The sequence below is a fragment of the Eleutherodactylus coqui genome, chromosome 5 (assembly GCF_035609145.1).
Source record: "Eleutherodactylus coqui strain aEleCoq1 chromosome 5, aEleCoq1.hap1, whole genome shotgun sequence".
Classification (NCBI taxonomy): domain Eukaryota; kingdom Metazoa; phylum Chordata; class Amphibia; order Anura; family Eleutherodactylidae; genus Eleutherodactylus; species Eleutherodactylus coqui.
Genome location: NC_089841.1, coordinates 87,593,050 through 87,609,523, shown reverse-complemented (window position 1 = coordinate 87,609,523; position 16,474 = coordinate 87,593,050). Strand labels below are relative to the sequence as shown.

General features: G+C 52.5%; 2 protein-coding genes across 2 annotated transcripts; both read right to left on the bottom strand.

Annotated features, from left to right (window-relative positions):
- Positions 1 to 4,576: 4,576 nt before the first annotated feature.
- LOC136628783 (skin secretory protein xP2-like) lies at positions 4,577 to 5,347 on the bottom strand. Its single transcript, XM_066604883.1, has one exon. It carries the CDS (start codon positions 5,345 to 5,347, stop codon positions 4,577 to 4,579), a length of 771 nt encoding a protein of 256 aa, XP_066460980.1.
- Positions 5,348 to 15,365: 10,018 nt separating this feature from the next.
- On the bottom strand, positions 15,366 to 15,908 carry LOC136628782 (chloride intracellular channel protein 6-like). Its single transcript, XM_066604882.1, has one exon. It carries the CDS (start codon positions 15,906 to 15,908, stop codon positions 15,366 to 15,368), a length of 543 nt encoding a protein of 180 aa, XP_066460979.1.
- Between the last annotated feature and the right edge of the window lie 566 nt (positions 15,909 to 16,474).

Below are 16,474 nucleotides of genomic sequence, written 5' to 3'. Positions count from 1 at the left end.
AAGAATTTTTGCAGCATGGTTAAATGTCCTGAGCCGGGCAGAACTCAGTGCTACTGTGAGCTCATTGTTGGAGGAGTGGGCAGAAAATGTACAGTACCAGCTGAATATGAGACAATTGGCTGAAGTGCTGAATTGTCCATTTGTTGGCCAGATAAAGCCTTATGTTACTTTACTCACACGAATTCTGTGTTCACACGGACGTTATCATAATGAACATTGTCATCTGGAAAGTCAGCAAAACATGATATAGATTGCTTACATTCGTACAGAATGTTCCAAATGCAGAACATTTATAGGTTTACAAGCTTACTTTATTGCAAACTTTATTGACAGGTTAATATATTTCAGATCTTTGAGATGTTTTACTATTTCAGCCATATAATAAAAATAACTCCACCCATAATTATATAGTAACCAATGTGAGTTGCTGAGTTATGGTGGCCTGTATTTTCCAAATGTTAAGGATGTTAAAGATGATATAAAGTTTTGGAATTCTAGGCAAACATTGTCCTTGCTTGTGTTTTCCTCGTCCTCTGAAACCATATGGTGATATCACCATAGGTTGGGTCACGGTGGCTATGTACTCATCCGGTTACACCACAGTAAAGAAACATGGTGGTTGTAGTCGCTGCTCTTGGAGGGCAGGTTAGTATGTCAGATGTTTCCTTTTTATTGGAGCTTTAACTCCTCAGGGACCACACCTTTTTTTCATTTTCATTTTTTCCTCCCTACTTTCAAAAAATCATAACACTTTGATTTATCATTGACATAGATGTTTGAGGGCTTGTTTATTGTGGGGAAAGTTGTATTTTTCAGTAGTACGATGTAATACCATGTAATGTACTGAAAAAAAATGTTAAAAAGTGGAGTGAAATGGAAAAAAGCACAATTCCTTCATCTTTGTGAGGGTCTTGTTTCCACGGTATACACTCTGCAGCAAAAATTAACTTTTATTACCTTTTATTTTTTAAATGATTAATAAAAATGTTTAAATCTAATTTTTACATATTTTTTTTAGTCCCCAGGAACTTCTGATGGTTTGATCATGATGCAATACCATAGAATTACATTATACCATGATCTGACAGCCAATCAATCAAGCCACACCAAAGGCATGGTTTGATGGCTTTCAGAAGACCCCCAGCATACATTTTCTGTACATCTGAAACCATCTCTACTGCAACTGAGACCATCTGACCACTCTCTGGACCTGCACAGAAGACCCCCAGCGTGCATGGCAACCAAACAGCACCCCACAATCTCATCGCAGAGAGCCGTTCGGGACCTCAGAAGTAACATCGGGGCATTTAAAGGGTTAACTGCTCGCTCAGAATGAGTTCTAAGTTGCAGCTGTTGCTGGCGGGTGTCAGCTGTAAGAAACAGCTGGCACCCGCATTGTATGGAGCGGTATCGATCCTCGATCCCACTCCATACAACCCACAAATGCATAGGATGTAACGGTACACCCTATATTGTTAAGGGGTTAAGCAGACAAGGCAACCTCCAAATACAGTCCATTTTCTGTACATCTGAAACCATCTCTACTGCAACTGAGACCATCTGACCACTCTCTGGACCTGCACAGTAACTATACCTGCAGCTCCAAATATAGAGTCAGTAAACGCTGATCTGATGCTGGAGAAGCATCACCCTCTAGCAGGTGACGCTCGAGAACCTTCACTCTCTAGTGGTATGCTAAAGAACCTTCACCCTCTAGTGGGAATGCTAGAGAACCTTCGCCCTCTAGAGGGGATGCTAGAGAACCTTCACCCTCTAGTGGGGATGCTAGAGAACCTTCACCCTCTAGTGGGGATGCTAGAGAACCTTCACCCTCTAGTGGGGATGCTAGAGAACCTTCACCCTCTAGGTAAGATGCTCAGGAACCTTCACCCTCTAGGTAAGATGCTCGAGAACCTTCACCTCTAGGGGAGATGCTCGAGAACCTTCATGCTCTATGGCAGATGCTCGAGAGCCTTCAACCCCAAGGGGGGGGACACTGCAGAACCTTCACCCTCTAGGGATAATGCCGAAGACCGTTCACCCTCTAGGGATGATGCTGGAGATTCTTCAGCCTCCATGGATGATGCTGAAGAACCCTCAGCCTCCAGGGATGATGCTGGAGAACCTTCAGCCTCCAAGTATGATGCTCGAGAACCTTCAGCCTCCAAGGATGATGCTCAAGAACCTTCAGCCTCCAGGGATGATGCTGGAGAACCTTCAGCCTATAGGGATGATGCTGGAGAACCTTCAGCCTCCATGGATGATGCTGGAGAACCTTCAGCCTCCAGGGATGATGCTCGGGAACCTTCAGCCTCCAGGGATGATGCTGGGGAACCTTCAGCCTCTAGGGGGGACGCTCAGGACCTTCACCCTTTAGTAGGATGCTAAAGAACCTTCACCCTCTAGTGGGGATGCTAGAGAACCTTCACCCTCTAGGGGGGATGCTGGAGAACCTTCACCCTCTAGGGGGGATGCTGGAGAACCTTCACCCTCTAGGAATCACATTATAGGACTGTCACCCTCTAAGAATGACGCTGGAGAATCATCACCCTGTGGAGCTGATGTTGAAGAATCTTCACCATGTAGGGATGATTCCAGAGAATCTTCACCCTCTAGGCGGGACGCTCGAGAACCTTCACCCTCTAGTAGGATGCTAAAGAACCTTCACCCTCTAGTGGGGATGCTAGAGAACCTTCACCCTCTAGTAGGATGCTAAAGAACCTTCACCCTCTAGTGGGGATGCTAGAGAACCTTCACCCTCTAGGGGGGATGCTGGAGAACCTTCACCCTCTAGGAATCACATTATAAGACTGTCACCCTCTAGGTGTGACGCTGGAGAATCATCACCCTCTGGAGCTGATGTTGAAGAATCTTCACCATGTAGGCATGATTCCAGAGAACCTTCACCCTCTAGAGATGATGCCGGAAAACCTTCACCCTCTAGGGATGATGCCAGAGAATCTTCACCCTCTAGGGATGATGCCAGAGAATCTTCACCCTCTAGGGATGATGCCAGAGAATCTTCACCCTCTAGGGATGATGCCAGAGAATCCTCACCCTTTAGAGATGATGCCAGAGAAACCTTCACCCTCTAGGGATGATGCCAGAGAACCTTCACCCTCTACAGATGATGCCAGGGAACCTTCACCCTCTAGGGATGATGCCAGGAAACCTTCACCCTCTAGGGATGATGCCAGGGAACATTTACCTTCTAGGGGGAACGCTCAAGAACCTTCACCCTCTAGGGGAGATGCTCGAGAACCTTCCCCCTGTAGGGGAGATGCTCGAGAACCTTCCCCCTCTAGGGGAGATACTCGAGAACCTTCATCCTCTAGTGGAGATGCTTGAGAACCTTCACCCTCTATGGCGGATGCTCGAGAACCTTCGACCCCTAAGGAGGACGCTGAAGAACCTTCACCCTATAGGGATGATGCCGGAGACCACTCACCCTCTAGGGATGATGACAGAGAACCTTCAGCCTCCAGGGATGATTCTGGAGAACCTTCAGCCTCCAGGGATGATGTTGGAGAACTTTCAGCCTTTAGGGATGATGCTGAGGAACCTTTAGCCTCCAGAGATGATCCTGGGGTACTTTTAGCCTCCAGGGATGATGCTGGGGAACCTTTAGCCTCCAGGGATGATGCTGGGGAATCTTCAGTCTCCAGTGATGATGCTCGGGAAACTTCAGCCTCTAAGGATGATGCTGGAGAATCGTCACCCTCTAGGGATGATGCTGGAGAATCTTCACCCTCTAGGGATGATGCTGGGGAATCTTAAGCGTCTAGGGATGATGCTGGGAAATCTTCACCCTCTAGGGATGATGCTGGGGATTCTTCACCCTCTAGGGATGATGCTGGGGATTCTTCACCCTCTAGGGATGATGCTGGGGATTCTTCACCCTCTAGAGATGATGCTGGGGAATCTTCACCCTCTAGGGATGATGCTGGGGAATCTTCACCCTCGAGGGATGATGCTGGGGAATCTTCACCTTCTAGGGGGGATGCTCGAGAGCCTTCACCCTCTAGTAGGATGCTAGAGAACCTTCACCCTCTAGGGGGGGATGCTGGAGAACCTTCACCCTCTAGGAATCACATTTTAGGACTTTTTACTCTCTACGAATGACATTGTAGGACTGTCACTCTCTAGAAATGATGCTGGAGAATCATCACCCTCTGGAGCTGATGTTGAAGTATCTTCATCCTCTGAAGGTAATGCTGGAGAGTCTTCACCCCCCCATGAATGATGCCGGAGAATCTTCACCATCTAGGGATGATGCCAGAGAATCTTCACCCTCTAGGGACGATGCCAGAGAATCTTCACCCTCTAGGGACGATGCCAGAGAATCTTCACCCTCTAGGGACAATGCCAGGAAACCTACACCCTCTAGGGATGATGCAAGAGAACCTTTACTTTCTAGGGGGGATGCTGAAGGACCTTCACCCTCTAGGGGGGACGCTTGAGAACCTTCCCCCTCTAGGGAAGATGCTCCAGAACCTTCACTCTCTAGGGAAGATGCTCAAGAACCTTCACCCTCTAGGGGAGATGCTCAAGAACCTTCACCCTCTAGGGGAGATGCTCAAGAACCTTCACCCTCTAGGGGAGATGCTTGAGAACCTTCACCCTCTAGGGGGGACACTGCAGAACCTTCACCCTCTAGGGATGATGCCAGAGACCGTTCACCCTCTAGGGATGATGCCAGAGAATCTTCAGCCTCCAGGGATGATGCCGGGGAATCTTCACCCTCTAGGGATGATGCTGGGGAATCTTCACCCTCTAGGGATGATGCTGGGGATTCTTCAGCCTCCAGGGATGATGCTGGAGAACCTTCAGCCTCCAGGGATGATGCTGGAGAACCTTCAGCCTCCAGGGATGATGCTGGAGAACCTTCAGTCTCCAGGGATGATGCTGGAGAACCTTCACCCTCTAGGGATGATGCTGGAGAGCCTTTAGTCTCCAGGGATGATGCTGGAGAACCTTCACCCTCTAGGGATGATGCTGGAGAGCCTTTAGTCTCCAGGGATGATGCTGGAGAACCTTCAGTCTCCAGGGATGATACCGGAGAACCATCACCCTCTAGGGATGATACCAGAGAACCCTCACCCTCTAGGGATGATGCCAGAGAACTATCACCCTCTAGGGATGATGCCAGAGAACCATCACCCTCTAGGGATGATGCCAGAGAACCATCACCCTCTAGGGATGATGCCAGAGAACCTTTATCTTCTAGGGGCGCCCCTTGAGAACCTTCACCCTCTAGGGGGGACGCCCGAGAACCTTCACCCTCTAGGGGAGCCGCTAGAGAACCTTCACCCTCAAGGGGAGACGCTCGAGAACCTTCACCCTCCATGGTAGACACTCGGGAACCTTCAAGCCCTAGGGGGGACGCTGCAGAATCTTCACCCTCTAGGGATGATGCTGGAGACGTTCACCCTCTAGGGATGATGCTGGAGAACCTTCAGCATCCAGGAATGATGCTGGAGAACCTTTAGTCTCCATGGATGATGCTGGAGAACCTTCAGTCTCCAGGGATGATGCTGGAGAACCTTCACCCTCTAGGGATGATGCTGGAGAACCTTCACCCTCTAGGGATGATGCTGGAGAGCCTTAAGTCTCCAGGGATGATGCTGGAGGACCTTCAGTCTCCAGGGATGATGCTAGAGGACCTTCAGCCTCGATGGATGATGCTGGAGGACCTTCAGCCTCCAGGGATGATGCTGGGGAACCCTCACCCTCTAGGAAAGACGCTCGAGAACCTTCACTCTCTAGTGGTATGCTAAAGAACCTTCACCCTCTAGTGGGAATGCTAGAGAACCTTCATCCCTCTAGTGGGGATGCTCGAGAACCTTCACCCTCTAGGGAAGATGCTCGAGAACCTTCACCCTCTTGAGAAGATGCTTGAGAACCTTCACCCTCTAGGGGAGATGCTCGAGAACCTTCACACTCTATGGCAGACACTCGAGAACCTTCAACCCCTAAAGGGGGACACTGCAGAACCTTCACTCTCTAGGGATGATGCCAGAGACCGTTCACCCTCTAGGGACGATGCCAGAGAACCTTCAGCCTCCAGGGATGATGCTGGAGGACCTTCAGCCTCCAGGGATGATGCTGGAGGACATTCAGCCTCCAGGGATGATGCTGGAGGACATTCAGCCTCCAGGGATGATGCTGGAGAACCTTCAGTCTCCAGGGATGATACCGGAGAACCATCACCCTCTAGGGATGATGCCAGAGAACCCTCACCCTCTAGGGATGATGCCAGAAAACTATCACCCTCTAGGGATGATGCCAGAGAACCATCACCCTCTAGGGATGATGCCAGAGAACCATCACCCTCTAGGGATGATGCCAGAGAACCTTTATCTTCTAGGGGCGCCCCTTGAGAACCTTGACCCTCTAGGGGAGCAGCTAGAGAACCTTCACCCTCAAGGGGAGACGCTCGAGAACCTTCACCCTCCATGGTAGACACTCGGGAACCTTCAAGCCCTAGGGGGGACGCTGCAGAATCTTCACCCTCTAGGGATGATGCTGGAGACGTTCACCCTCTAGGGATGATGCTGGAGAACCTTCAGCATCCAAGAATGATGCTGGAGAACCTTTAGTCTCCAGGGATGATGCTGGAGAACCTTCAGTCTCCAGGGATGATGCTGGAGAACCTTCAGTCTCCAGGGATGATGCTGGAGAACCTTCAGCCTCCAGGGATGATGCCGGAGAACCTTCACTCTCCAGGGATGATACCGGAGAACCATCACCCTCTAGGGATGATGCCAGAGAACCCTCACCCTCTAGGGATGATGCCAGAGAACTATCACCCTCTAGGGATGATGCCAGAGAACCATCACCCTCTAGGGATGATGCCAGAGAACCATCACCCTCTAGGGATGATGCCAGAGAACCATCACCCTCTGGGGATGATGCCAGAGAACCTTTATCTTCTAGGGGCGCCCCTTGAGAACCTTCACCCTCTAGGGGGGACGCCCAAGAACCTTCACCCTCTAGGGGAGCCGCTAGAGAACCTTCACCCTCAAGGGGAGACGCTCGAGAACCTTCACCCTCCATGGTAGACACTCGGGAACCTTCAAGCCCTAGGGGGGACGCTGCAGAATCTTCACCCTCTAGGGATGATGCTGGAGATGTTCACCCTCTAGGGATGATGCTGGAGAACCTTCAGCATCCAGGAATGATGCTGGAGAACCTTTAGTCTCCAGGGATGATGCTGGAGAACCTTCAGTCTCCAGGGATGATGCTGGAGAACCTTCACCCTCTAGGGATGATGCTGGAGAGCCTTTAGTCTCCAGGGATGATGCTGGAGGACCTTCAGTCTCCAGGGATGATGCTAGAGGACCTTCAGCCTCGATGGATGATGCTGGAGGACCTTCAGCCTCCAGGGATGATGCTGGGGAACCCTCACCCTCTAGGAAAGACGCTCGAGAACCTTCACTCTCTAGTGGTATGCTAAAGAACCTTCACCCTCTAGTGGGAATGCTAGAGAACCTTCACCCTCTAGTGGGAATGCTAGAGAACCTTCACCCTCTAGTGGGAATGCTAGAGAACCTTCACCCTCTAGTGGGGATGCTAGAGAACCTTCAACCCCTAGTGGGGATGTTAGAGAACCTTCAACCCCTAGTGGGGATGTTAGAGAACCTTTACCCTCTAGTGGGGATGCTAGAGAACCTTCACCCTCTAGTGGGGATGCTAGAGAACCTTCACTTCTAGTGGGGATGCTAGAGAACCTTCACCCTCTAGTGGGGATGCTCAAGAACCTTCACCCTCTAGGGAAGATGCTTGAGAACCTTCACTCTCTAGTGGTATGCTAAAGAACCTTCACCCTCTAGTGGGAATGCTAGAGAACCTTCACCCTCTAGTGGGAATGCTAGAGAACCTTCACCCTCTAGTGGGGATGCTAGAGAACCTTCAACCCCTAGTGGGGATGTTAGAGAACCTTCAACCCCTAGTGGGGATGTTAGAGAACCTTCACCCTCTAGTGGGGATGCTAGAGAACCTTCACCCTCTAGTGGGGATGCTAGAGAACCTTCACCCTCTAGTGGGGATGCTAGAGAACCTTCACCCTCTAGGGATGATGCCAGAGAACCTTTATCTTCTAGGGGCGCCCCTTGAGAACCTTCACCCTCTAGGGGGGACGCCCGAGAACCTTCACCCTCTAGGGGAGCCGCTAGAGAACCTTCACCCTCAAGGGGAGACGCTCGAGAAGCTTCACCCTCCATGGTAGACACTCGGGAACCTTCAAGCCCTAGGGGGGACGCTGCAGAATCTTCACCCTCTAGGGATGATGCTGGAGACGTTCACCCTCTAGGGATGATGCTGGAGAACCTTCAGCATCCAGGAATGATGCTGGAGAACCTTTAGTCTCCAGGGATGATGCTGGAGAACCTTCAGTCTCCAGGGATGATGCTGGAGAACCTTCACCCTCTAGGGATGATGCTGGAGAACCTTCACCCTCTAGGGATGATGCTGGAGAGCCTTTAGTCTCCAGGGATGATGCTGGAGGACCTTCACCCTCTAGGGATGATGCTGGAGAGCCTTTAGTCTCCAGGGATGATGCTGGAGGACCTTCAGTCTCCAGGGATGATGCTAGAGGACCTTCAGCCTCGATGGATGATGCTGGAGGACCTTCAGCCTCCAGGGATGATGCTGGGGAACCCTCACCCTCTAGGAAAGATGCTCGAGAACCTTCACTCTCTAGTGGTATGCTAAAGAACCTTCACCCTCTAGTGGGAATGCTAGAGAACCTTCATCCCTCTAGTGGGGATGCTCGAGAACTTTCACCCTCTAGGGAAGATGCTCGAGAACCTTAACCCTCTTGAGAAGATGCTTGAGAACCTTCACCCTCTAGGGGAGATGCTCGAGAACCTTCACACTCTATGGCAGACACTCGAGAACCTTTAACCCCTAAAGGGGGACACTGCAGAACCTTCACTCTCTAGGGATGATGCCAGAGACCGTTCACCCTCTAGGGATGATGCCAGAGAACCTACAGCCTCCAGGGATGATGCTGGAGGACCTTCAGCCTCCAGGGATGATGCTGGAGGACATTCAGCCTCCAGGGATGATGCTGGAGAACCTTCAGTCTCCAGGGATGATACCGGAGAACCATCACCCTCTAGGGATGATGCCAGAGAACCCTCACCCTCTAGGGATGATGCCAGAGAACCATCACCCTCTAGGGATGATGCCAGAGAACCATCACCCTCTAGGGATGATGCCAGAGAACCATCACCCTCTAGGGATGATGCCAGAGAACCTTCATCTTCTAGGGGCGCCCCTTGAGAACCTTGACCCTCTAGGGGAGCAGCTAGAGAACCTTCACCCTCAAGGGGAGATGCTCGAGAACCTTCACCCTCAAGGGGAGATGCTCGAGAACCTTCACCCTCCATGGTAGACACTCGGGAACCTTCAAGCCCTAGGGGGGACGCTGCAGAATCTTCACCCTCTAGGGATGATGCTGGAGACGTTCACCCTCTAGGGATGATGCTGGAGAACTTTCAGCATCCAGGAATGATGCTGGAGAACCTTTAGTCTCCAGGGATGATGCTGGAGAACCTTCAGCATCCAGGAATGATGCTGGAGAACCTTTAGTCTCCAGGGATGATGCTGGAGAACCTTCAGTCTCCAGGGATGATGCTGGAGAACCTTCACCCTCTAGGGATGATGCTGGAGAGCCTTTAGTCTCCAGGGATGATGCTGGAGAACCTTCACCCTCTAGGGATGATGCTGGAGAGCCTTTAGTCTCCAGGGATGATGCTGGAGGACCTTCAGTCTCCAGGGATGATGCTAGAGGACCTTCAGCCTCGATGGATGATGCTGGAGGACCTTCAGCCTCCAGGGATGATGCTGGGGAACCCTCACCCTCTAGAGGACGCTCGAGAACCTTCACTCTCTAGTGGTATGCTAAAGAACCTTCACCCTCTAGTGGGAATGCTGGAGAACCTTCACCCTCTAGTGGGAATGCTAGAGAACCTTCACCCTCTAGTGGGGATGCTAGAGAACCTTCAACCCCTAGTGGGGATGTTAGAGAACCTTCAACCCCTAGTGGGGATGTTAGAGAACCTTCACCCTCTAGTGGGGATGCTAGAGAACCTTCACCCTCTAGTGGGGATGCTAGAGAACCTTCACCCTCTAGTGGGGATGCTAGAGAACCTTCACCCTCTAGTGGGGATGCTCAAGAACCTTCACCCTCTAGGGAAGATGCTTGAGAACCTTCACTCTCTAGTGGTATGCTAAAGAACCTTCACCCTCTAGTGGGAATGCTAGAGAATAGAGATGAGCGAACACGTTCGGCCCCGCCCCTTTTTCGCCCGAACACCGAACTTTGCGAACACCTCGGTGTTCGGGCGAAAAAGTTCGGGGGCCGCCGTGGCAGCGCGGGGGGGTGCGGCGGGGAGCGGGGGGGAGAGGGAGAGAGAGAGGGCTCCCCCCTGTTCCCCGCTACTGCCGCCCGCGCCGCCGCGCATCTCCCCGCCCCCCGGCGGCACCCGGACACTTACGCGCGAACACTCCAGTGTTCGCTAAAGCCGGTGTCCGGGTGCGGATGTGTCCGTTACGGACACGTTCGCTCATCTCTACTAGAGAACCTTCACCCTCTAGTGGGAATGCTAGAGAACCTTCACCCTCTAGTGGGGATGCTAGAGAACCTTCACCCTCTAGTGGGGATGCTAGAGAACCTTCAACCCCTAGTGGGGATGTTAGAGAACCTTCAACCCCTAGTGGGGATGTTAGAGAACCTTCACCCTCTAGTGGGGATGCTAGAGAACCTTCACCCTCTAGTGGGGATGCTAGAGAACCTTCACCCTCTAGTGGGGATGCTAGAGAACCTTCACCCTCTAGTGGGGATGCTCAAGAACCTTCACCCTCTAGTGGGGATGCTGGAGAACCTTCAGCATCCAGGAATGATGCTGGAGAACCTTCAGCATCCAGGAATGATGCTGGAGAACCTTTAGTCTCCAGGGATGATGCTGGAGAACCTTCAGTCTCCAGGGATGATGCTGGAGAACCTTCAGTCTCCAGGGATGATGCTGGAGAACCTTCAGTCTCCGGGGATGATACCGGAGAACCCTCACCATCTAGGGATGATGCCAGAGAACCCTTACCCTCTAGGGATGATGCCAGAGAACTATCACCCTCTAGGGATGATGCCAGAGAACCATCACCCTCTAGGGATGATGCCAGAGAACCATCACCCTCTAGGGATGATGCCAGAGAACCTTTATCTTCTTGGGGCGCCCCTTGAGAACCTTCACCCTCTAGGGGGGACGCCCGAGAACCTTCACCCTCTAGGGGAGCCGCTAGAGAACCTTCACCCTCAAGGGGAGACGCTCGAGAAGCTTCACCCTCCATGGTAGACACTCGGGAACCTTCAAGCCCTAGGGGGGACGCTGCAGAATCTTCACCCTCTAGGGATGATGCTGGAGACGTTCACCCTCTAGGGATGATGCTGGAGAACCTTCAGCATCCAGGAATGATGCTGGAGAACCTTTAGTCTCCAGGGATGATGCTGGAGAACCTTCAGTCTCCAGGGATGATGCTGGAGAACCTTCACCCTCTAGGGATGATGCTGGAGAACCTTCACCCTCTAGGGATGATGCTGGAGAGCCTTTAGTCTCCAGGGATGATGCTGGAGGACCTTCAGTCTCCAGGGATGATGCTAGAGGACCTTCAGCCTCGATGGATGATGCTGGAGGACCTTCAGCCTCCAGGGATGATGCTGGGGAACCCTCACCCTCTAGGAAAGACGCTCGAGAACCTTCACTCTCTAGTGGTATGCTAAAGAACCTTCACCCTCTAGTGGGAATGCTAGAGAACCTTCATCCCTCTAGTGGGGATGCTCGAGAACCTTCACCCTCTAGGGAAGATGCTCGAGAACCTTCACCCTCTTGAGAAGATGTTTGAGAACCTTCACCCTCTAGGGGAGATGCTCGAGAACCTTCACACTCTATGGCAGACACTCGAGAACCTTCAACCCCTAAAGGGGGACACTGCAGAACCTTCACTCTCTAGGGATGATGCCAGAGACCGTTCACCCTCTAGGGATGATGCCAGAGAACCTTCAGCCTCCAGGGATGATGCTGGAGGACCTTCAGCCTCCAGGGATGATGCTGGAGGACATTCAGCCTCCAGGGATGATGCTGGAGAACCTTCAGTCTCCAGGGATGATACCGGAGAACCATCACCCTCTAGGGATGATGCCAGAGAACCCTCACCCTCTAGGGATGATGCCAGAAAACCATCACCCTCTAGGGATGATGCCAGAGAACCATCACCCTCTAGGGATGATGCCAGAGAACCATCACCCTCTAGGGATGATGCCAGAGAACCTTTATCTTCTAGGGGCGCCCCTTGAGAACCTTGACCCTCTAGGGGAGCAGCTAGAGAACCTTCACCCTCAAGGGGAGACGCTCGAGAACCTTCACCCTCCATGGTAGACACTCGGGAACCTTCAAGCCCTAGGGGGGACGCTGCAGAATCTTCACCCTCCAGGGATGATGCTGGAGACGTTTACCCTCTAGGTATGATGCTGGAGAACCTTCAGCATCCAGAAATGATGCTGGAGAACCTTTAATCTCCAGGGATGATGCTGGAGAACCTTTAGTCTCCAGGGATGATGCTGGAGAACCTTCAGTCTCCAGGGATGATGCTGGAGAACATTAAGTCTCCAGGGATGATGCTGGAGAACCTTCAGTCTCCAGGGATGATGCTGGAGAACCTTCAGTCTCCAGGGATGATGCTGGAGAACCTTCAGTCTCCAGGGATGATGCTGGAGAACCTTCAGTCTCCAGGGATGATGCTGGAGAACCTTCAGTCTCCAGGGATGATGCCGGAGAACCTTCAGTCTCCAGGGATGATGCCGGAGAACCATCACCCTCTAGGGATGATGCCGGAGAACCCTCACCCTCTAGGGATGATGCCGGAGAACCATCACCCTCTAGGGATGATGCCGGAGAACCATCACCCTCTAGGGATGATGCCAGAGAACCATCACCCTCTAGGGATGATGCCAGAGAACCTTTATCTTCTAGGGGCGCCCCTTGAGAACCTTCACCCTCTAGGGGGGATGCCCGAGAACCTTCACCCTCTAGGGGAGCCGCTAGAGAACCTTCACCCTCAAGGGGAGACGCTCGAGAACCTTCACCCTCCATGGTAGACACTCGGGAACCTTCAAGCCCTAGGGGGGACGCTGCAGAATCTTCACCCTCTAGGGATGATGCTGGAGATGTTCACCCTCTAGGGATGATGCTGGAGAACCTTCAGCATCCAGGAATGATGCTGGAGAACCTTTAGTCTCCAGGGATGATGCTGGAGAACCTTCAGTCTCCAGGGATGATGCTGGAGAACCTTCACCCTCTAGGGATGATGCTGGAGAGCCTTTAGTCTCCAGGGATGATGCTGGAGAACCTTCACCCTCTAGGGATGATGCTGGAGAGCCTTTAGTCTCCAGGGATGATGCTGGAGGACCTTCAGTCTCCAGGGATGATGCTAGAGGACCTTCACCCTCTAGGGATGATGCCAGAGAACCATCACCCTCTAGGGATGATGCCAGAGAACCTTTATCTTCTAGGGGCGCCCCTTGAGAACCTTCACCCTCTAGGGGGGATGCCCGAGAACCTTCACCCTCTAGGGGAGCCGCTAGAGAACCTTCACCCTCAAGGGGAGACGCTCGAGAACCTTCACCCTCCATGGTAGACACTCGGGAACCTTCAAGCCCTAGGGGGGACGCTGCAGAATCTTCACCCTCTAGGGATGATGCTGGAGATGTTCACCCTCTAGGGATGATGCTGGAGAACCTTCAGCATCCAGGAATGATGCTGGAGAACCTTTAGTCTCCAGGGATGATGCTGGAGAACCTTCAGTCTCCAGGGATGATGCTGGAGAACCTTCACCCTCTAGGGATGATGCTGGAGAGCCTTTAGTCTCCAGGGATGATGCTGGAGGACCTTCAGTCTCCAGGGATGATGCTAGAGGACCTTCAGCCTCGATGGATGATGCTGGAGGACCTTCAGCCTCCAGGGATGATGCTGGGGAACCCTCACCCTCTAGGAAAGACGCTCGAGAACCTTCACTCTCTAGTGGTATGCTAAAGAACCTTCACCCTCTAGTGGGAATGCTAGAGAACCTTCACCCTCTAGTGGGGATGCTAGAGAACCTTCAACCCCTAGTGGGGATGTTAGAGAACCTTCAACCCCTAGTGGGGATGTTAGAGAACCTTCACCCTCTAGTGGGGATGCTAGAGAACCTTCACCCTCTAGTGGGGATGCTAGAGAACCTTCACCCTCTAGTGGGGATGCTCGAGAACCTTCACCCTCTAGTGGGGATGCTCAAGAACCTTCACCTTCTAGGGAAGATGCTTGAGAACCTTCACTCTTAGGGGAGATGCTCGAGAACCTTCACCCTCTAGGGGAGATGCTCGAGAACCTTTACGCTCTATGACGGATGCTCGAGAGCCTTCAACTCCTAGGGGGGGACACTGCAGAACCTTCAGCCTCCAGAGATGATGCTGGAGAACCTTCAGCCTCCAGGGATGATGCTGGAGAACCCTCAGCCTCCAGGGATGATGCTGGAGAACCCTCAGCCTCCAGGGATGATGCTGGAGAACCTTCAGCCTCCAGGGATGATGCTGGAGAACCTTCAGCCTATAGGGATGATGCTGGAGAACCTTCAGCCTCCAGGGATGATGCTGGAGAACCTTCATCCTCCAGGGATGATGCTGGAGAACCTTCAGCCTCTAGGGATGATGCTGGAGAACCTTCAGCCTCTAGGGGAGATGCTCGAGAACCTTCACACTCTATGGCAGACACTCGAGAACCTTTAACCCCTAAAGGGGGACACTGCAGAACCTTCACTCTCTAGGAATGATGCCAGAGACCGTTCACCCTCTAGGGATGATGCCAGAGAACCTACAGCCTCCAGGGATGATGCTGGAGGACCTTCAGCCTCCAGGGATGATGCTGGAGGACATTCAGCCTCCAGGGATGATGCTGGAGAACCTTCAGTCTCCAGGGATGATACCGGAGAACCATCACCCTCTAGGGATGATGCCAGAGAACCCTCACCCTCTAGGGATGATGCCAGAGAACCATCACCCTCTAGGGATGATGCCAGAGAACCATCACCCTCTAGGGATGATGCCAGAGAACCATCACCCTCTAGGGATGATGCCAGAGAACCTTCATCTTCTAGGGGCGCCCCTTGAGAACCTTGACCCTCTAGGGGAGCAGCTAGAGAACCTTCACCCTCAAGGGGAGATGCTCGAGAACCTTCACCCTCAAGGGGAGATGCTCGAGAACCTTCACCCTCCATGGTAGACACTCGGGAACCTTCAAGCCCTAGGGGGGACGCTGCAGAATCTTCACCCTCTAGGGATGATGCTGGAGACGTTCACCCTCTAGGGATGATGCTGGAGAACTTTCAGCATCCAGGAATGATGCTGGAGAACCTTTAGTCTCCAGGGATGATGCTGGAGAACCTTCAGCATCCAGGAATGATGCTGGAGAACCTTTAGTCTCCAGGGATGATGCTGGAGAACCTTCAGTCTCCAGGGATGATGCTGGAGAACCTTCACCCTCTAGGGATGATGCTGGAGAGCCTTTAGTCTCCAGGGATGATGCTGGAGAACCTTCACCCTCTAGGGATGATGCTGGAGAGCCTTTAGTCTCCAGGGATGATGCTGGAGGACCTTCAGTCTCCAGGGATGATGCTAGAGGACCTTCACCCTCTAGGGATGATGCCAGAGAACCATCACCCTCTAGGGATGATGCCAGAGAACCTTTATCTTCTAGGGGCGCCCCTTGAGAACCTTCACCCTCTAGGGGGGATGCCCGAGAACCTTCACCCTCTAGGGGAGCCGCTAGAGAACCTTCACCCTCAAGGGGAGACGCTCGAGAACCTTCACCCTCCATGGTAGACACTCGGGAACCTTCAAGCCCTAGGGGGGACGCTGCAGAATCTTCACCCTCTAGGGATGATGCTGGAGATGTTCACCCTCTAGGGATGATGCTGGAGAACCTTCAGCATCCAGGAATGATGCTGGAGAACCTTTAGTCTCCAGGGATGATGCTGGAGAACCTTCAGTCTCCAGGGATGATGCTGGAGAACCTTCACCCTCTAGGGATGATGCTGGAGAGCCTTTAGTCTCCAGGGATGATGCTGGAGGACCTTCAGTCTCCAGGGATGATGCTAGAGGACCTTCAGCCTCGATGGATGATGCTGGAGGACCTTCAGCCTCCAGGGATGATGCTGGGGAACCCTCACCCTCTAGGAAAGACGCTCGAGAACCTTCACTCTCTAGTGGTATGCTAAAGAACCTTCACCCTCTAGTGGGAATGCTAGAGAACCTTCACCCTCTAGTGGGGATGCTAGAGAACCTTCAACCCCTAGTGGGGATGTTAGAGAACCTTCAACCCCTAGTGGGGATGTTAGAGAACCTTCACCCTCTAGTGGGGATGCTAGAGAACCTTCACCCTCT